Source organism: Gopherus flavomarginatus, chromosome 10, assembly GCF_025201925.1.
Source record: "Gopherus flavomarginatus isolate rGopFla2 chromosome 10, rGopFla2.mat.asm, whole genome shotgun sequence".
NCBI lineage: Eukaryota > Metazoa > Chordata > Testudines > Testudinidae > Gopherus > Gopherus flavomarginatus.
Window position 1 is genome coordinate 78,636,447 of NC_066626.1, and position 22,109 is coordinate 78,658,555.

General features: G+C 49.4%; 1 protein-coding gene across 1 annotated transcript in view; it reads right to left on the bottom strand.

Annotated features, from left to right (window-relative positions):
- The window catches only part of IGFBP5 (insulin like growth factor binding protein 5), a 29,185-nt gene extending 16,548 nt beyond the window's left edge, over positions 1 to 12,637 (bottom strand). Inside the window, exon 1 of the mRNA XM_050917171.1 lies at positions 11,693 to 12,637. Within this exon, the coding sequence (XP_050773128.1) occupies positions 11,693 to 12,023 (331 nt within the window). The 5' untranslated portion in view covers positions 12,024 to 12,637. The remainder of the gene's footprint in view (positions 1 to 11,692) is intronic.
- Positions 12,638 to 22,109: the final 9,472 nt, after the last annotated feature.

Here is a 22,109-nt window from a genome sequence, read left to right on the forward strand (position 1 = left end):
TTCTTTGCCGACCACAGGATATTTTCAATCACCGTTTGGCAAAATGCATTCCCCTTACTATGCTGGGCGCTGGCCAATCCATAAAGCACCGCTTTGGGCTCCTGGCTAGTGAACCCACACAAGGGGGCCCCATAATTTGTCCTTAAGCACGCACAGTCGTCTGTTACACCAGGTAGGAACATGTCTCACTAGGCTACCGCTGTATAACACGACACATTGTTTGGCCAATTAGTACAAAGGAGAAGTCATGCGAGCTGAGATTTTTGGTCCATCAGGTCAGCTACCTGCCTCTGGTAATGACTTACATCTGATACTTCACAGCAAGGCAACTCCTGTTCCCTCAAAACCCCAGCACCCCAACAATCCATAATGCACTTAGCTGTCTGTACCAAGCTGTATAGTGAGGAATAGAACTCTTTCTTGGTATCTAGAGGAGAACATCTTATACCCTGAAGCCTGAGAACAGAACACCCATATATCGTTACCAGGCCCTCACTGCTCATAAAATTAGCCAATAGAATGAGTGGAAAGGACACATTTTTTTTTCTATACTGCTCCTCCAGAAAAATCTGCATAACTTCTTGAATTTAGCGAAGTGTTTTATGTTCAAACTGTGCCTCTTTCTATGACCTTAGAGGCTATGAAGCAGTTTGTATGACGGCATTATGTGCTACACAAATGTGTACAAAGAGTCTATCCATGTGCATTGTTTCCAAATGAGATCAAAAATCATATGACAATAACAGATTTTACCAGCAACACCTACATTTGTTAAAATCATTTTTAGAAATTTTAAAACAAAACTAATTTTCCACTAAGATTCTTGTTTACTTTTTGCATTTCTTGGGGCTTAAAAATGAAAACCAGCTAGTCAGTTTCACTTTTGCGTCTAGACATTTTCAGTTTCACTGTCTGGTTCTCATGTCCTAAGGCAAGGTGGTGGTGTTTGGGTTATTAAAAGGAAGCAGGATTGTTTAAAAAAACAGATTCCACTTGAATTAAACAAACAAATGATTAAAGCTAAAACAAATCAAATGGAAACATTTGTGCTGGTTTTATAAAATCAATTTTTTGGACCAAATTTGACCAAAAAGTGCCTCTTCAAGCTCAATCTATGATGCTAGCTCAGTAATTACTGCATTCCATACCTATCAGACTGACCTTCTCCACCTTAAATAACACCCAGACTGGGTATCCCCATCAGCAAAGCTAAAACAATCACACCAGGCACAGTTCTCTTGGGATAGAACTTTCACCACTCACCGGGTGTTGTGAGCCTTAATTAATGTTTAAACAGCCAGTTGAAATCCTTGGAAGAACAAAAATGTTAGGGAAAAGCTAAGTATCGTTATTTGAGCATTGTTTGCAAGTAGGCTTGATCCTTTAAACCCTCTGCATGTGGAATTCCCACTGACTTCCCCAGGAGTCACCTATAGGGGGAATTAAGTTTTGAGCGTTATCTACTCCAAGAGGGCCCCTACCTTTAAAAACGTTATGGCCGTGCCTGCTTGCATATAGATTCATAGATTCCAAGCATACGTGCTGGAACTAGGGGTGCTGCCACACCCTCTGGTTTGAAGTAGTTTCCATTATGTACAGGGTTTACAGTTTGGTTCAATGGCTCTCAGCACCCCCACTATACACATTGTTCCACCTCCCCTGATTCCAAGACCAGAACTGACCTGCTGTATAACACAGACAAGAGCACTTTCTCAGACCTATTCCTAGAGCCGATCTTTCAGGAAAACACCCAGTCTCAATTTAATAAATTGCAGACCTCTGTGTTTGTGTGCACGGACCAGGGCTTTGCATGAACGAACAGGCAGCCCTGCAAATTATACTCATGCAAATTTTGGAGGCCTAGCGTGAACTTAACCTGTCACTAGCATCTGTCACCGGATGGCCAAATTCTTGCCACATGTGCAGCTATTTGCTTCAGCTTGAGTTTGTAGAGCTGTATCAGCAGGAAGCTGGTGACTGCGTAACAGGCAGAACTAGTCTGAAGCGGGCACCGATGAAAACAGAAAGCGACAAGGAATTCAGAGCCATTTTCTGAAAGATCAGCCTCCCTGCGGGTGAATTTGAACATATGGACCTTTAGAGGGCCGTGGATTTCAGAGAGCATATTATCCTGCCACCTGCAGGAACAAATTACAAGCAGCTGAACTGAAATAAACACCAGCGTCCCCTTAGATCATCAGCATCAAAGAGCTACGTAAAAAGTAACATCTGACTGAGATTTGCCCTGGCCACTGACACCTGCTGAAGGTCTATGGCCCTGGATGGTTCCTTTCCATCTCATGGCCAATGTTCAATGAGCTTGTCGGTCTCAAAGGACAGGTATTGACATCAGCTGCTCCTCGAGCATCGAGACCTCCCCGTCTCCCGGCTAGACATGGTCTCTGTAGCTGAGGGGCAGCGGATGCCTGCTTTGCTGCTGCCCATACAGGACCTGACCTGAGGCTAAAGAGACAATTTCAGTCTCTAGGTGACATCTTTTACCTGCATTATATACACCTGCAGATTATTACTGCATATCCAGCCACATATTATTCTGGTTGGCAAATGAATAATTGATACCCCCAGGGCATCTTCGCTTCTTCCTCCTCAGCATCTCCACGCTCTCCGTTCTCATCAGCCCTCTCCTCTCCTCTCCCCAGCACCCACATCACTGCCCTTGGGCCCGTATAAAAACGCACCTGCCGCAGTCATGAAATCCCTCTGCTGGCTTTCCCATGTTGAGTTCAAGCTCCATGGCTTCACTTCCTAGGCTCCTGACAGCTTCCCTTCCTTCCCTGCACTTGTCTCTTGCTGCAGCACCCGGCCTCATCAGCTCCACCACTGAGGTCAAGATTCCCTCACCGCAGCCATCTCTCTGGTTTTTGTCTGCCATCCCTTTGGGTGGAACAACTTCCCCGGACAGATACCTGCACCCATTCCCACTAATCCCTCTGCTTAACCCACCCCCTACTGTCAAACCTCCAAACTCTCAGTGGCTAGAGAGAGAGGCCAGCAGGGGATCAATGCTGTTTATTTAGTTTAGAAAAAATCTTATATGATTTCAGCTCCATCCAGTTGTGCACACAGCTGGACGACATAACCACAAGGTCTTGCTGCTGCTGCTGCCTTTAGCCGCTCTCCCCCTTCCCTTCTGTTGTTTGTTGCACTCCCTTGTGTCTTGTCTTGAACTAGACTGTGAGCACTTCGGGCTGGGGGCTCTTCTTCCTATGCATTTGGACAGCACCGAGCGCCTAGCCCCATGGGGCCCCAATTCAACAGGGGTTTCCAGGGGCTACCTTAAATACAGATATTAAATATTAATAGTAATGCACACAGTGCTTCTCTATTTGTCTTACTGCATATATGAGTGAATGTATATGTGCATATTTCTATAGAATACTATATAGTCCCATACATATCTGAGTAGCTATACATAGGTGTGGGCAAGTAAAGACACATTTCATATATGTAAAAGCAGCAAAGAATCCTGTGGCACCTTATAGACTAACAGACGTTTTGGAGCATGAGCTTTCGTGGGTGAATGCCCACTTCGTCAGATGCATGTAGTGGAAATTTCCAGGGGCATTTCATATATGTAATGAGATACAGGTATACCCAGATGTAATATGTGCATTCACGGTGAATTCTGGCTTCCTTTACACCTCTGTAGCTCCTTGTTGAATTCAACAGGGTTGGAAGGTGTTTGGTAAGCGAGGGCCGAAGAGGGCATTTTTATTGGCTGTGCTGTACGGGTTGGTGTAACTCTTCCTTCCTTTTTACTCCCTAACAGAACAGGGAGCCCTGGAAATCCTACTCAAGATCATAGGAACTGCCACCCCGGAATGGGCCTCTTCCCTGGCTCTCCTGCCTCTGATAGAGACTCTCGTGGAAAATGGGAAGACTCATAAAGACACCCAGTCGCTGCCATCAGGTAAAACTTTCAGTGGACATAAGGGGAAACCAGAATGCTGAATATTGTCAGACAGGTGCCTGGCTTCCATGGAGCAGATTAGGCCATCTTGGGGCTTCTCTTCTCTTTATCAGTGCAGATAGGCTATAAATATACATCCCCTAACTATATCTACAATATACTTTGGAACGGTACAGAGGTGAGCTTAACCTAAGTCAGCAAAGAACCTACAACAGTGTCTATCCCCTCTTCTTCCGGTCCCCATGTGCGTTTTCCTATGCCCTGATCCTGCAAACACTTAAAGCATATGACTGACTTTATTCACGTGTTTGATATGACGGTAAGGCTACTCACGCGGTTAAAGTATGCCTGTGCTTAAGTCTTTGCATGGCCAGGGCCCTTGACTTTCCTCTAGATTCCCCCAAACTTGCTTAGGCTCACTTATATAGGGTTAGATTCTGCTCTCAGTTCGAGTCATATAAAACTGGAGTAACTCCATTGCTGTCAGTGGAGTTACACCATATTAATGGCAGTGCAAGACAGATCAGAATTTGGTCTATATAATACTCAAACAGCCATGCATCTTTTCTCTGGTGGGATTAGGCAGATTTTTTTTTTTGGATCAACTACTCAATAAACTAGTTCCTGCTCTAAAAACTAGGCTGCTGCAGAATCTGTCCGTCAAGAGGCCCCCATCCCTTCCCGTTTGATCCACCCCCCCACACACACCACAAAAACCAACTGTCTTCTTGCTTGCAAATGATGGATTTCACCATTTTTTTAAACTTTAGATCAAAAAGAAAAATGGAGTTTTTCCTGTTTCTTCTCTGAGAGCTCCAGGCCTGTTGCTACTAGCTTTAGCTTTCAGCTCTCAAGGGTTTTAATGGTCTCAGCTTCACACAAAGAACTCACCACTCAGCACAGATCACTATGGACAGCACATGTTCGTAACTGTAGTGTGTACAAAGTTCCCTGCTCCCATGACCCTTGCCCTAACCCTGACCCTTAGATCTAACCCCAGTTCACCCCAGCTCTCCCGTCTATAGCGGCACACCTGCCCCTCTTATATCCCAGTCACTCATTTACAGCTGTTGTGTGTCTGTTAAACCCAGCCGCATGTTAAAGCCCATTTAAACTGAGAGCATGAAAGAGGGAGAGGAAAATCTGTCAAGGGAATGATAAAGAATTAAACCTGGTACTAGCTGCAGAGAATGTAGCTACACTCACTGCTTCTCCTGTCTTGTTTAAGCTGACACAGCAAAATGCATTTTCTTAAAGCGAGCTCTGCATTTCTCCCTCGCAGCTACAGTTATCATTGGCTCAGAGTTTCATAAGGAAACTTGCCAGAGATTATTTTTTCTTTCTTGAAAGAAAGAAGAAATGAGAAAGAGAAATGTTTGGCCACGTTTGTTTTTCCATGAACTTTTTCAAGTCAGTAGACTTGTATTTGGCCAGTAAACTCCACTCTGGTTCTTGTCTCTGACCTCTCTGTCTCTGAGGTCAACAGGCGGTGGTAGTGTGATGCAGCAAACCGTGAAACAAAAACGGAAAGAGCAGGCACATTTTAAAAACCGAGCTACATAAATGATGCTGCTTGTGTTTTTACAGTCCTGTAAATTTCACTGGAGTAAGTTACAGTTTTGAAGGTAAGGACGCTATCCCTTTGATGATAGGGTATTTTTACAGGGTACTCATCACACTGGTATCTAAGCACCAGTAATATTAATAATGAACAACATAAAATTCCTTTGCAATTCTGTCGCGGTTTTCATTCAAGACACTTAGAATTCTCTATAAACATTAATGAAAGTAGCCTGTACATAGGTAGATTAATTTCCCAGGTATCATTATTCCCAATTTACAGTTGGAGAAACTGAGGCACGGTGAGAGCCAGTGAACTTGTTCCCTGGTAAAACAGCTAGTCTACAGCAGAGCTACCACTAGACTGCCAGGTCCCCTGCCTTCCAGTCCTATGCTATAATCTCCACCGCATTAGCTGTCTATCCACCATAACGACGAGGAGGAAGAAAAAAATATTTCTGAGAAGTGGATTTAAACAGAGCTGCAGCAAGAGCAGGAATAAATAAATATGCAGCTGAATCCATCCCTCTCGACTGTCACTTAGTTAGACACGGTTGATTCTTTTGCAGCAGTTCTCAGTCCAGGGCCGAGTTTGGACATCCATAGACATCCAGGCCAGCTTCCCTGACACATTGTCCCCGGATTTCTGGCCAAACTGGCAGAGGCCAGCAAGTTCAAGTCAAACTTAATTTTTTTTCCTCCCTGGTTGCCTAGTAACATGCCTATGAAAATATACTTCTCTGTTCTCACCCTCTACCACTCAAAAGCCACCAGGAGTTTTTTGTTTTGTTTCATTTCTCCAAGTCCTCAGAAATTCCTGATTTTTACAACCTCGCAAGTCAGCAACCTCTGCTGCTCCCTCCCAGTACAATCCAGGCATTTCTTGGCTCAAGGCGGTTGTTTTATTCTAAATTTCAGTTCAGACTTTCAGAATTATTCACGTAATCTGAGAAACCAACAGAGCTCCCGATGGGACCACCTGCAAGATTTGGGTGGAAGGCAACTTGGAGACCAGAAAAACAACTCCTCAATCCAATCTCTCTCTCTCTCACCCCGTTCATCCGCTGGATTCCTGCCTGAGACAGAGCCTGAAAGGGCCTTACAGGACGAAAAAGGAAGCCGATTAAAGGAAGCCCGGCCAAGTGGTTCATATCTATGCACCTGCTATAGGACTGGATTCCTTGGGAAGGGTGGCGAGAGAGAGAATAATCAGCCTGGCTGAGAAATAAGTGGAAAGTCAAAGTGTTACTGGTGCCATCTGTCTGCAAGGGTCACTGTTGTTACACTGAAGTGCAGGTAGGGAGCCCAGCTCAGCCTCTTGCACTGGGCGTACACACATGTACACACAAAAAGAGAAAATAATCCTATGCGTGACACGCGTGGCGCATGGGGATATTTCACCTCGTTTCAGCGTTACCGGATTATTACTCAGTTTATTGGGTTCCAAGACAGGAAATCAGCTCCTTTTTTATCATCTTCCTCTTAAGAGACCCAATCCACATTTCAGCAGGATCCAGGCAAGTGGCCTGCCTGTGCCTTTAAACTCCTCCAAAGAGAGCATGACTGGCTTTTTGGTGTGTATGTGAAATACATACATTTGGCTTTGCTATGAAGGAAGACAAATAAAAAGCAGCGAACGCCTGCAGCAGCAGAAGGGGGAAAAAATAATAGAAGTGGAAAGATTTATTGAGTGTTAGGAGGGATAAGCTGCAAATCGCCTATGCACGGATGCAACGAGCGGCTTGGCAAAAGGAAAAAAATGATTTTGCAGTTTGGGTTTTTTTATGTGTTTCCTCCCTCCCTCCTCTCCGCTTCGGAGGGTGAAGGTGCCCAAATGGAAAGACAGGATCCTACTGCCCAAATAGGTGCTCAAATAGAAAGACAGGATCCTACTGAATCTTAGACAGAGATCATGGAAATAAGGGAAAACCCTATGAACGATAAGGGATAGTGCTTTATTTAAAGGGCGATTTTAGGGAAATAGTGTTTTCCTTCGCATATCATGTATTTTTTCTCTCAGGTGTACATGGCGACTGCCCTCGGGTATATAGTGCAATTATCATAAGCTCCAGTTTCACGTTTAAAATGGTTCTTATGATCAGTCTAAATACATTTCAATACATCTGAAGACGAGGGATGGGTTGTCACCCTAAGGGAGAAATCAATGAACTCAGGGCCAGGTGGTCACCCTAAAGAGGATCCCAGAATTGGAGATAATCAAAGGAAATGCTGCTTCCTTTTTTGCCTCATGCACTCGGCACCCTACAAAGGTGAAACCACCTTGGCTTTCTTTTAATTTTTTTTTTTTTGCATTCATTTTGAATCTGGGTTTTCCTTTCCCCGATGCACCTGCTCCCGTTCCTTGCCCAGCAAAGACCTCCAGCAGCCAAGCTGGAAAAGCTGGTCTGGAAGGGGTGGGGGTGGAGGGGTACGTGTTGCGGGCGTTGGGGGTTGAACTGAAGGGTTGGCTGGGTGGGGATTTGGCAGGGAAGGTTTGGGCTTGTATTGCTTCACTTCCAAAGCACGAGTTAGCCGCCAAGCCAAGGGAGAGGGGGTGGGGAGGCAGATACGAAAAGGGAAGAAGGGCGCAGAAGCCGTGGGCTCGGGGAGGATGGACGGAGGGGCCAGGGAACCAGCAGCTTTCAGGGGATGGGTTGAGGTAGAAGACCAGGAGAGAGGGGCCGGTGGCAGAGGATGCCCTGGGGGAAAAGCCAAGCTGGGCAGGTGAAGTAGGTACCATAGGAGGGGAAAAGGGTGCAGCAAGATGAGCAGAAGAGGAACAGAGAGGAGATAGGAGAGGATTCCCGAGGGGGGGAAGGGGAGATGTTGCAGGGGGCTGGGCAGCAGACACCCTGCAGCAGGGGAGCATGGGGGGTGGTGGTGGTGAGTGTGGCTGGAGCCGGGGTGGGAGGCCAGGGGACCACAGGAGAGTGTGAGCATGGTTGGAGTGTGTGTGAAGGGAAGCAAAGAGGGAAAGATGCAAAGCCATAAGGGGGGGCACAGCAGGGGAGCACGGGGGAGGTGTGTGTGACCGCTGCTGGAGCTGGGGAAAGGTGCAATGCCCACAGCAGGGGTTGCAGCCGGAGGGGCGGGGGGGGGGAAGGCAGGGGGAAGGTGCAATGCCATGGGGGGGCACATCTGGGGAGTACGGGGGGGGTGAGCACAGCCGGGGGCGGCAGGTGCAATCCCCAGAGCAGGGGCTGCCGCCGGAGGGGAGGAGGGGGGAAGATGCAATGCCATGGTCGGGGGGGGGGTGAGCGCAGCCAGAGCCCGAGGGGGCAGGTGCAATCCCCACAGCAGGGGCTGCAGCCAGTGGGGTGGGAGGCCAGGGGGAAGGTGCAATGCCAAGGGGGGGGCACAGCTGGGGAGCACGGGGGGGCAGGCACAATCCCCACAGCAGGGGCGGCCAGGGGAAGGTGCAATGCCATGAGGGGGTGGTGAGTGCAGCTGGAGCCGGGGAAAGGTGCAATGCCATGGGGGGGCACAGCTGGGCAGCATGGAGGGGGGCAGGTGCAATCCCCACAGCAGGAGCTGCCGCCAGAGGGGTGGGAGGCCAGGGGGAAGGTGCAATGCCATGGGGGGGGCACAGCTGGGGAGCACGGGGGGGCAGGCACAATCCCCACAGCAGGGGCGGCCAGGGGAAGGTGCAATGCCATGAGGGGGTGGTGAGTGCAGCTGGAGCCGGGGAAAGGTGCAATGTCATGGGGGGGCACAGCTGGGCAGCACGGGGGGGGGGGGCAGGTGCAATCCCCACAGCAGGAGCTGCCGCCAGAGGGGTGGGAGGCCAGGGGGAAGGTGCAATGCCATGGGGGGGCACAGCTGGGGAGCACGGGGGGGGGCAGGCACAATCCCCACAGCAGGGGCGGCCAGGGGAAGGTGCAATGCCATGAGGGGGTGGTGAGCGCAGCTGGAGCCGGGGAAAGGTGCAAGCCATGGGGGGATACAGCTGGGGAGCACGGGGGGGGGCAGGTGCAATCCCCACAGCAGGGGCTGCAACGGGGGGAGGCCAGGGGGAAGGTGCAATGCCATGGGGGGGGCAGGTGCAATCCTCACAGCAGGGGCAGCCAGGGGAAGGTGCAATGCCGAGGGGGGGAGCGCGGCTGGAGCCGGGGAAAGGTGCAATCCCCACAGCAGGGGCTGGAGCTGGAGGAGTGGGTTGGGGAGGAGGCCAGGGGTAAAGGTGCAATGACATGTGGGGGGACACAGCTGGGGAGCACTGGGGGTGTGTGAGCGCAGCTGGAGCCAGGGGGAGGTCAGGGAAAGGTGCAATGCCTTAAGGAGGGACACAGCTGGGGAGCGCGGGGGGGGGGGGCGGAGGAGCAATCCCCACAGCAGGGGCTGCCGCCGGAGGAGTGGGAGGACAGGGGGAAGGTGCAATGCCATGGGAGGGGGGCACAGCTAGGGAGCACGTGGGGTAGTGAGCGCAGCCGGAGCCAGGAGGGGGGCAAGTGCAATCCCCACAGCAGGGGCTGCAGCGGGGGAGGCCAGGGAAAGGTGCAATGCCATGGGGGGCGGGACACAGCTGGGGAGCACGGAGGGGGAGGTGCAATCCCCACAGCAGGGGCAGGCCAAGAGGAAGGTGTAATGCCACGAGGGGGAACAGCTGGGCAGCACGGGGCGGGTGAGCACAGCCGGGGGGGGGGGGGAGAAGTGCAATCCCCACAGCAGGGGCTGCAGCGGGGGAGGCCAGGGGGAATGCCATGGGGGGGGCACAGCTGAGGAACCCCGGGGAAGGGGGCAGGTGCAATCCTCACAGCAGGAGCTGCAGCAGGGGAGGCCAGGGGAAGGTACAATGCCATGGGGGCACAGCTGGGGAACCCCGGGGAAGGAGGCGGCGCAATACCCACAGCAGGGGCTGCAGCGGGGGACGCCAGGGGGAATGCCATGGCCGGGGGGCACAGCCGGGGAAGGGGGCAGGGGCAATCCCCACAGCAGGGGCTGCAGCGGGGGAGGCCAGGGACAATGCCATGGGGGGGGGGGGCACAGCTGGGGAACCCCAGGGAAGGGGGCCTGGGGCTGCAGCGGGGGAGGCCAAGGGGAATGCCATTGGGGGGGGGCACAGCTGGGGACCCCGGGGAAGGGGGCCTGGGGCTGCAGCGAGGGAGGCCGGGGGGAATGCCATGGGAGGGGCACAGCCGGGGAAGGGGCAGGGGCAATCCCCACAGCAGGGGCTGCAGCGGGGGAGGCCAGGGGGAATGCCATGGCCGGGGGGCACAGCCGGGGCAGGGGCAGGGGCTGCAGCGGGGGAGGCCGGGGGGAATGCCATGGCCGGGGGGCACAGCCGGGGCAGGGGCTGCAGCGGGGGAGGCCGGGGGGAATGCCATGGCCGGGGGGCACAGCCGGGGAAGGGGGCCTGGGGCTGCAGCGGGGGAGGCAGGGGGAATGTCATGGGAGGGGGGCGCAGCCGGGGAAGGGGGCAGGGGCTGCAGCGGGGGAGGCCGGGGGAATGCCATGGCCGGGGGGCACAGCCGGGGAAGGGGCAGGGGCAATCCCCACAGCAGGGGCTGCAGCGGGGGAGGCCAGGGGGAATGCCATGGGGGGGCACAGCTGGGGACCCCGGGGAAGGGGGCCTGGGGCTGCAGCGGGGGAGGCCGGGGGGAATGCCATGGGAGGGGCACAGCCGGGGAAGGGGAAGGGGCAGGGGCTGCAGCGGGGGAGGCCGGGCGGAATGCCATGGGAGGGGCACAGCCGGGGAAGGGGGCAGGGGCTGCAGCGGGGGAGGCCGGGGGAATGCCATGGCCGGGGGGCACAGCCGGGGAAGGGGCAGGGGCAATCCCCACAGCAGGGGCTGCAGCGGGGGAGGCCGGGGGGAATGCCATGGGGGAGCACAGCTGGGGACCCCGGGGAAGGGGGCCTGGGGCTGCAGCGGGGGAGGCCGGGGGGAATGCCATGGGGGAGCACAGCTGGGGACCCCGGGGAAGGGGGCCTGGGGCTGCAGCGGGGGAGGCCGGGGGAATGCCATGGCCGGGGGGCACAGCCGGGGAAGGGGGCAGGGGCTGCAGCGGGGGAGGCCGGGGAAGGGGGCCTGGGGCTGCAGCGGGGGAGGCCGGGGGGAATGCCATGGGGGGGCACAGCTGGGGACCCCGGGGAAGGGGGCCTGGGGCTGCAGCGGGGGAGGCCGGGGGGAATGCCATGGGAGGGGCAATCCCCACAGCAGGGGCTGCCGCCCAGGGCCAGGCGGGACCCGGCGCCGCCACTCACCCAGCTTGGCTTGCTCCCGGTAGCTCTTCTCGTTGCGGCAGAGCCCCCGGCCGTGCAGCAGCGCGTGCAGGGGCTTCTCCTCGCCCTGGCGGGGCAGGCAGCGCAGCCCCTGGGCGCAGCGCTCGGTGTACACGCCGCAGGACTGCCCCTCGGCCAGGGCGCAGGTCATGCAGCAGCCGCAGCCCGGCTCCTTCACCAGCTCGCAGCCCGCCGGGCTGGGCGGGCACATGGACAGGGCTTTCTCGTCGCACGGCTCGCAGTGCACGAAGGAGCCCAGGCCCTGGGAGCAGCCCAGGCATATGCCCAGCAGCAGGCAGAGGGTCAGGAGCATCTTCCAGGCGCGGGCAGGAGCGAGGAGGCGAAGTTGGTGTTTTAAGGGAGGGGTGGGGAAAAATCCCCCTCTAAACTCCAAAAAAACAAAGCACCAAAAAAGTCCCAGGAATAATTATTTTTTTGGCCGCAAAATAACCAGATTGCACAGCCTGGTTGCAAGGCTGAGAGCTGCTGCAACAGGTTGGTGGTGGTGGGGGGAATCATAAACCAGCAAAGAGCTGGGGGGTGACTGCTACCCAAACCCTCCCTCCGCCGCCGGCCCCCCAACAGTTTTCCAAAGCTTGGCGAGGAGGGCAAGTGGGGAGCAAAGTTATTCTGCGGAATGGGCTCCTGGCAGGAGCGCAGCAAATAATAATGAAATACTGCAGAGCAGGTAGCGCTAGGCGGCTGGAGAGGTTGGTTGAAAGCACATTTTTGTGTTTTGATTGGGTCTCTTTGCTTCCCCCTCCTCTTCCAGCTCTGTCAAGAAAAGTTTTCTGCAAAAGTTTGGATTTTTTTTTTTTTGCAAAGGCTGCAGAAGAAAAGTTTTTTCTTTAAAAAAAAAGAAAATGAAAAAAAAAAAAAAGGAGGAAAAAAATTCCACTTTGTAGATCTCTCAACACTTTCCCCCCGGAGAAGTTTCTAAAGAGACTGAGTACTGCCGAGCAGGGCTGTCTTTTAAATAGACTGCCCTGGCTGCCTGCCAGCCCTTAGCTGCAATTTGAGATCCCAATGACACCTCAGCTTGGATGGGTGCCAGAACTCGGGCAATGGCAGTGCACACTCACAGTGGCTGGGGGTGGGGGCTGCGGCTTTTGACTTCTAGGTTTCAAACCCTGGGCAACGATCAACGATAATATAATTGGAGGTGGGGGAGAAGGGAGGGTCACGAAAATAACGTGTTCCGATTTCCCCAAGAACACTGGGGGGTTAGGCGTTCAGGTTGAGAGAGACACAGAGAGCATTTGTCTGGGAACCTCTGTGAACATAGTTGCCAACTTTCACACAGAAAATAAGCCCCCCCCGACTTTCACAATAAGCCAAAAATCAAGCTAGTTCCATTTCAAAAGAAGAACCCCAACACTCTATGTGACTAGATCCCTCCTGTGTGCAGTGTAGGACTGCGGTGGGCCTGCTGTGCACCTCTGACTCTCTCTTCCCCTTGCCCCTGCTTGCTGGGAGCTCATCACAAAAAAGAAGCAACAAGCTACAACAAACAACAAGCCAAAAACTAGCCAACAAGCAACTCACAAGCCAATTAAGCCAAAACCGAGCCCGATTTCTGCGTTTTTTCCACGGGATTGGCATGTCTGTCTGTGAGATATTGCAGAGAGCTCTGTTGTTCTGATTTCCCACTGAAATTCTAGTGACTTTTTAAATCACGCAGGACCCAATCCTGCAAACATTGGCTATCAGGCATGGTACTTATCATCACCAAGACATCATGAACCCCCCCGATTGGGCCCTAAATAAGGGAGACAATGTGCATAGGAGTCCATCAGTTGTAAATATGACATGTATGTACCACGTGTTAACACAGTCACTTATTCAAGACTGTAGCTACAGAATGAGTAGAGAACATTCCTAACTGTGCACTGGTGTGATTACACAGCTGTACACCTGATAAAAAGATATTCTCCTTTGCATGCACACCTGTGCTGCTGACACAAGTTCCTTGCATGGAAAACACACAGAGTTAATAAAACTGAAGGATGAACATGACATAAGGCAGGGATAGGCCTACTGCAAGAACTGTGTTAGATTCCTCTCTGGAAAAGTGAGCTGTGCCTTGCAGGATGCCAGAAAGCAAGGGGAATTTTGCCACACGAAGCACAATTTGTACATTTTATCTCAATCTTGTTCTGCCCCATAAATTCCCCTGCCCACCCCCTCATGTGAAAAGAGCCAGACTTCTCGTAGGGACACAGCATTCCTAAACACAAATGGTCAGGCCACATCTCTTCACAATAGCACACAATAAAGTCCTTCGGCACTTATTAATTATTTGTAAAGATTAACTTTTGTAGCACTAAATCTCCACTAATAAATACATCACCCGATCCCCTGACACTCCAGAACTGCTGTTAACAGACACAATACACCTTGAGCAACAATGGCACCAAAAAACAGGTTTTGGGGGCTTGGTTCTGTGTTCTTTAAGTCAACTAAGTGATGCTGCCTTCAGACTGAGGGAGAAATTGAAAGGGATCGACCATTTCTTCATGAGATTTAAATGAAATATCAGAGCCCCCCATGTCCCCCCCCGGTTCCATATTCCTTACGTTGCTTCTCATCTCCCGCATGAATGTGACTGCCTGCATTGCATGGATTTTGCCACTAGAATGCACCCTTATCTATGATAAGACATTGAGTCTGCTGCTTAAAAAGGTTAACTCTTTTTCTGCCAACATTGTCTAGCCTTAAGCCTGCCTTAGTCATCTCTGGGGTTCATCGTTTTAATGCATCGCTCATGTTTTCCCCATATATATGGATTTTGTATTAAATGTGAGATTCCTTTTTTTTGTCTGAATTGTTTTTCTACAAGGAAGGTTTTCATAGGTTTTCTTGTAAACTATCTGTTTAGATCACACTTAGTTATTTCCAAGTGGCTGTCCCTTTGATAGCTGATTAGATAGATAGATTAGATTAGATGAGGTGTATAGGGATAGATAGATAGATAGATAGATAGATAGATAGGGTTCCTGATAATTTTTATGGAATATTAGTCATATCCTGCTTTTAGAGGGACAAGGTGCGGGAGGTAATTTCTTTTATTGGAGCAACTTCTGTTGGTGAGAGAGACAACAGAGCTCTCCTTCAGGTCAGCTCACCCGCCTTGTCTCTAATGTCCTAGGACCAACACAACTACACCAACACTGCAAATACTCTGCCTTTGATTTTCATGAGGCTTTCCCATTGATTTTAAGGGGCGTTTTGCATGTCACAACAGCCATGCTGTACACTTATATAGCACTTGTCACCTGAAGATCCTCAAGTACTTTGCAGGAGTGATTAAGGTTAAATCCCTCTCTCCTCATGGTTAAAGCTAGGGAAACCGAGGCATAGAGAAATTAAATGGCTGTCAGACAGCAAGACATGGGCAGAGACAGCAATACAATACAGGGGAGAGATTTCACCCCTTTCCGGCCCCTGCACAATGTATAAAAGTGGCCAGAGTGAGGCATAAAGCCCAAATTCCCCTCACAGGAGGACTCCCTTAGCGCGAGCATTGTGGAAGACAGGTGTGAGGCCTGCCTTCTGAGGACTTCTCTGCAAGCCCGGCCACAGGGCTCCACTGGGAGGTGTGTATGAGAGTGGAGGTTCCCAATGGTACTGTGGAGAGTATGGGGAGGCTGCCCTCATGTAGGCAGGTCCCTAGAGCTAAGTTACCATGCAAGAGCAAAGGTGTCTTAAAGATATCCTAAATTCCTTCCTACTGCGCTGCGAGTTCTATGCTGGGCCCCCCTCGCCGAGGCCTAGCACCCTCTCCTTAGTCTCAGCTGTGTCCTCTAACCGTGAGACCATGGCCAGAGGCAGACTGAAGTCTTAAGCCAGTAGGCCTTAAACCTTTAGTCACAAGCTGATTCTGTCTGTAGCCTCTTGACTGAGGACTCTTCAAAGTGGTACGAGCAGTCTCTGTACTGGATGCTGCAGTGCGACAGCGGGTATTAAACAGCCTCCTTGTCTGTAGTCTGGACAGAGTTGCCAGTAAATGGCTGGGGCAGGGTGAGCTTCTCTACAAGGCTGTCAGTCTGGCATCTTTCACCAGCCAGAAAGAAACCGTTTCATTTTAAAAGAATAGAAAAAAAGAAACCAGCCAGTCAACAGCATATGGCTGGTCTTCAGCTGCAAGAGAACCTGTGACCAGCAAAGATCATATTTCTCCATTCCTATACATTGCAAGGGGGTAAGCAGGATAATACTTGAAATTTATATAAAACTCTTTCTTATCTGGGAAGTGAACAGAAAGCATTCGGAAATCCATGTTTCTGTTAGCCTCTTCTAATATACTTTAAGTCTATATACTGCACATTTTATACATGGATTTTTGTTACTAAAGATCTCTTTGGAAAATGGTCACTGTTCTTTACTTCTCAGCTACGTTACACTTCATTATAATCCTCTCTGTAATGTGTAAAAGCCCTGGCTTTCAAGGATGTGATAAAAGAGATGGAGCGTATGCTTTAGTCTGGCCTCATCAGTGTATTTTGGTGCCACTTGGAATATCCAACAAGTTCAGAGGTGACTCACAAATATGGGTTTTGTTTTTCCCCCCCCTCAGGGAACACTGTCAAATTAATTTCAGCCCCAAATGTAGGCTTTGTGAAGGAGAATGAAGTTTTATAAACATGAAAAGAAGTGTTCTCATGCAATTAAAGAAAAGCCAGTGACAACAGCTATTTTGGAATCTGAACATCCCATCGCAGGGTTTCGAGAGCTCAGCATTGCTAGGGCATAAGAACCAGAGACAGAAAACTGACCAATAACACGTGAAATAAGAGAGAGGTGCAAAAAATTAATCAGGCAACAAAATGGGATTTTGATTTCCAAGTTATTTTCCTATTTATTATAAGGTATTTTTTTGAATCTTGTGTAAAACATTCTTTTCTTTTTCTTTCCAAATACGTTATTTTTCTCTTGGCAGTGTCCCTTTAAACAGCATTCTGCTTTGTAATCATAACAATAATTTAAGAAACCATTGCAGTTTTGTGTATGGAGCAACCCTAAGAACAACCATATACCAATACACAAAAGGCAATGGCAGAGCATTCTTGGAGTGATGAGTGTAATAGCGGTTGTGAGGGCTAGGTGGCATAGTGGATACATTGGATGTTTACCTCCAGGGACATCCTTTCACACATGCTCTGGGCAATGATGAACGAAATTATCTCCTTGCAAGCAGTTTTCTGTATCACTAAAAAAACCTGAACACTTCAGTGCTTTAAGTGAAGACTGCATCGGTGTTTTGGTTCCTAACATGATTCTTGAGAGTATTAATTTTAAACTATCCCAACTCAAGGCATTGGTCACTGGAGTTGCTAACCTGCCGGAGCAGAAGCATTATGTAAGATCTTTGGCCCAGATTTTCAAGTGAGTAGCGGTTATAGGGGCCTTGATTTTAGTAAAGAGGAATGATTTTCAGAAAATGCCAAGTACCCAGGCTCTGAAAATCAGGCGGTCTCTAATGGGGCACCCTGAAAACAGAGGCATCCAAAATCACTAGTTACTTGAAGATCTTGCCCAAAGGTAAGTCTAACAAGGGTGCTTAAATTCCATTGGCAGAAACCGCTAAGGGGCAACATTCCACAATCTAAGTTGATCGGTGACCAGAGAACTTGGCCCAGGTTTCTTGGACTGACAGTTATTTCATAATTAAAGGGCTATCAAAAGTTTTCTTTCCTTTGCTTAGCGCATGGGACTGGGAAGCAGGAGCCAATTCTCCCTTGGTAGGACATGAGGCAACACCCTATCAGATCTGAGTGGGAGTCACATGGTGGAGAACAAGACCCCTGGGTTACCTGCCTTCCCTGAACTTGCTGCATGACTTTGGCCATGTCATCTCACTGCTCTGCACATCAGTTTCCTTATCGGTAAAACAGGGGTAATGAAACTGACCTACATCAGAGGGAGTCGTGAGGCTTAATTAATGAACATCTTCGAAAGCGCTCTGAGCGCCTCAAGCAGCATGCTCAGTGAGTTTGAAATATATATATATATATTTATTCTCTCTCTTCTCCCTCTCCCTCCCTCCCTGCAGCCCAGCTTTTCACTGCAATTCTTTTTAGATTCAGACAATGCCTCTTTGGCCCGAGCCAGAGGCACTGACTGAATCTCTCCAACAGTTTAATGGTGAAAAGGTGGGGCTGCAAGCGTCTGCTGAGGCAGCAAAAAAAAAAAAAAAAAAAAAAAAAATCAGTTGCTCTCTCAGTATCACATTCAAAAGGTGACCAAGACACAAACTTAAGACTGGAGTTAGCTGCAGAGTGAAAGTGCTCCCAGCTGAAGTGTAGAAAACACCTGCGTCTAATAAAAATAAAGAGAAACATCATCAATATCCAGCAAAGAGTATAAATAAAAAGAAGAGTATAAATTCAAGCTGTCTCTGGGAAATTTGAACAGATGCCCCAGCCTGCTGCATTCTATAGGTGTTATGCAATTATTTACCTTGTGGTGCAATAAAATATGGGGAGGGGGCGGTGCGGTGAAGGGGTTGTTGTGCCAATTGTTGCAAAGCGTAGTGCTTTTGAAGCTTAGCTACACAGCTTGATACCATGGTGATGGGTGCAACAGAAATACGCGGGATAGTTACAGCAGATGGAATCAGAGAGCAGCTTCTGGAGAAGCAAGTTTCCTTAAACGATCTTGGCAACTTCTGGGTTTTCATTACCATTCCTATACATTTTTACGGATACTAAGATGTGTCGTCGTAATGTAAGCAAGAGAGGGCACATTAGGAGTCAAGAGAGAAGAAGAATGCTGATCTCCTGAACCCAGGTAATACACCTGCACCGTTCTGCGGCTCTTTTGTCTCACTGAAAAGCATCCACCTCCTTCTAAGTGATGGCTGCCTTTTAGGTCCATTGCTGATTTTGGCCATGAATGTCATATACCATCCCATATACCAGACTTCTTGTGCAATGTCATTTCATAACCCCTGAGAAGTTTGAAAATAACTTCTCTTCCCTTACTGATTTGGTCTTTTACCATTTAACAAACATGGATCCTTCCTCTCCCACCTTGGGTTATCATGGCGCATCAGCTGACATGGCTTTCCCTGCTTTACTTCCTTGTAGCATGATTGGGGTGGATTGGTTTTGTGTGGGTGGAGTGCTGAGAGCATTCCAACTGGCCGTGTCAAAGACCTGGCTGGGCACAACTTTGAAATATCAACTCCACCACCAGCCTCCACTCTCCAGACCAGAGAGGAGCAGCACTTCAGGTCACTGAGAGTAGAGATCGCCCTACAGAAGAAAGATGGGGGTGTTTCTGTGTGCATTGAGGAGAAGTGTGAGTAAGTAGGTTGGAGAACAACCTGCATTGAGGATGAGACATGTCCATTCAAGTACGTGATGGCAGAAAAGCAACCGTGCTTGAAATCCAGCCAGTCAATCCTTTAGCATGGCTGCTGAAGTTCTCAGAGATGTCCACGTAGTTCTGGGGCCAAGTTTTGCTAGTTAATTTGTGCTTCCTTGATAGCCACCTGCCTGGCTGTGTAGCACCAGTGCCTAAATACTGTGGCTGCATGGTAATCAGTGGTCAATCTGCTCTGAAACATTCTGCAACAGTGTGACGGTGGATTTGACTTTTTAAAATAAAAATGTCCATTACGGGAAACATTAAGTTAGGTTATAATTTTGTCCTGCAAGCAAACATGCTTATTTCCTTTCTTTCTTATCTATTGCTCGATTTAATCACTTTCTCTTAGAGTTTTCTATATGATATAAGCGCTGCTTCACAGCATCTCTTAATCCTTCCTTTATTAAGTGTAAAAGAGGAGGAGTGCTGTCTAATGGTTAAAGCACATGAGTGGAAATCAGGAAACCAGTGTTCTGTTCCAGCCTGTGTCATGGACCCACTTTGCAACCCTAAGTTTCCCTGTCTCTAAAGTGGGAATAATATTTCCCCATCTCAAAAGGCAACTGTGAAGCTTAATTATTTGTAGAGCACTTTGCGATTTGAAATGAATGTTGCCATGGTGAATGACATGGCTTGAAAACTCCAAAGGAAAACGTCCTTTGTACAAGTACAGAATGCCTTCAGTGTGTTGGTCTCAGGATATTAGCGAGCCAACGTGGTTGTGGCAATATCTTTTATTGGACCAACATCTGTTGGTGAAAGAGACAAGGGTTTTGAGCTACACAGAGCTTCACGGCCTGAAGAACAGCTCTGTGTAATTTCAAAAGCTCGTTTCTTTTACCAAAAGAAGTTTTTACCTCACTCATCTTGTCTCTCAAGTACAACATTGGCAGTGGGCATGGGATCTCCCCCTATGTTTACCAACAGGAAGAAGTGGTCCATTCAGATCCTGGCCAGTCTGCTGAGACTGTCACCACGGGTCCAGTTAGCACCAACCTTAATGCTGGCTTCTGTGATGTGGACACTTGCCCTCTTGGAACTAGATTGAGACCTACCAACTCATTCCAAATGGGACATGGAGCAACTGTCAGATAACAACTCATTTTAGTTCCTAGTAACACAGGCTGGGTGTGGGCCCTTTAACTAATTCCCAGAAACCTCCACACCCCACATCTCTAACATTCATCACAATTATTTTCTAACGACAATCCTGCCACTTATCTTCTTTCTTGTTTCCTTCATCCCCCGAGTAATGAAAATATGACTATGGTATTTTTCCAAGAGCAGTTGTTAAGCAATTGTTGTTAACCCCACACCCCTTCTTTCCCCCCTCCTCATTTGAAGCATTTCAAGCTCTGTTGGATTTCTGGCCAGCGTTTTCACTGAGTTACCTTTTTTGATTGCCAAAAAAGCTAAACCAAAAAAAAAAAAGTTATAATTTTCCAAGATTACTATGAATTAAATTTATAATAGTCACAGTTTCCCAGCCAGCTGGGACGCTGACAATTTGGAGGGTTCACCCATGCCTAGAAATCTGCCCTTGTAGCTCTGCTTTCCTTTGTTTCAAAGATTAAAATCTCAGAACGCACAGTTGACACTAAGCTTGGGAGGGGTCACTACCCATTTCTCCATCTGCTTCTGCGGCCTTGCTGGAATCAATAATGCAGATGTCCTGGGGCGGGAGAAAGTTATCACCTAATATGCATCATGACTAGGCAGCACAAACAGGCCCTAGCCATATACTCTAAACTATGCTTTTTTCTTTTTCCTGTCTGCGACACATGCTGCCACATTTCATTAACCAGTTCATGTCACACTCACCTGACCGCAAATGCTATGTAGATGTATCCATGCAGCAGCTTTTTCCCCTAACATGACCACTTGGGTGTGTCTGCATCTTCCATGCTGCTTGACTGGTATTTGTAACACTGCATGCTGGGCTGCTTTCCTATAGTGCCTCAGCAAGGGAATACAGTGCTTGGAGAATATGCACAAATAGCACCAGCCATGTATTCTGGGATGCCCAGGGAGCTGGATGGGAGATAGGCCAAAAATGTTCCACAGGCATGGGTAGAAGGATTTCCCACACTACAAAAAAACAAAAACAAAAACAGAGTGCTGAATGGGTGACAGGAAAACACTCTGTCATAGTTACTGGGCTAGCTTTCCCTTTGACCCCTCTCAAGTGCATCGTTTCAGGTGACAGGTCCCATGCCTTCACTTCTATCCTGGTGGAATCCCACAATTCATCTACTGTTAGACTGGGCCTGCAGCACCCCTTGTGAGTGCTCCTCACGCGTGATGGCGTTTGGCCATCTGCACAGACTCTGTGTGGAAGCAGTGACCAGCACGCGATACAGTGGCTCTGAATGGCTTCCTCAAAACAAGGTAGTGTTTATTTATCCATAGGAACGTGTCATTCAGAGAAAAGGCGTAAAACAACAAATGGCCTACATGCATACACCCTACCGAACATTTAGCATTTCCCTCAAAGTCTAAGCAGGGACAGCTATTTAAGACAATGTGTTCAGGGTCTGTCCCTGTATGTTAGTCTTCTCTCCTCCTTGAGTAGCTCCCTGAGAACCCACTCTCTCTGGGCAGGCCCAGGGCCAAGGTTTTATTTCCTTTAGGGTTTGTTTCATGTTTCCCTCCTGAAGGCCTCCTCCTCTGGCCCAAGCCAGGGGCTTTGGGCCCAGCATGGTCAGAGGCAACATTTCGAAGGCATTGACATGTGCGTTGTCAGTTTTGTACTGGTGACTGGGATATCTAAAGCCATTGTCCGCCTTCCTGTGGTTCTGAGGTGAGCTCCTGCTGGAGTTAACCCTTTGCAACCAAGTCACTAACATCATAACAACAAATAAACAGAGGCACGCATAATATTAATGAAAATAATGCAGATAGCTCTCAGGTTCTTCACACAAGTAAGCTGGTGGTAGGCGTGACATAACTGGCTGCCATGGTGAGTATTAACTGCATTGTATGTAGGCACAAGCCAACTTTAGAGCCTATCAGCATGTTACTAACTGGT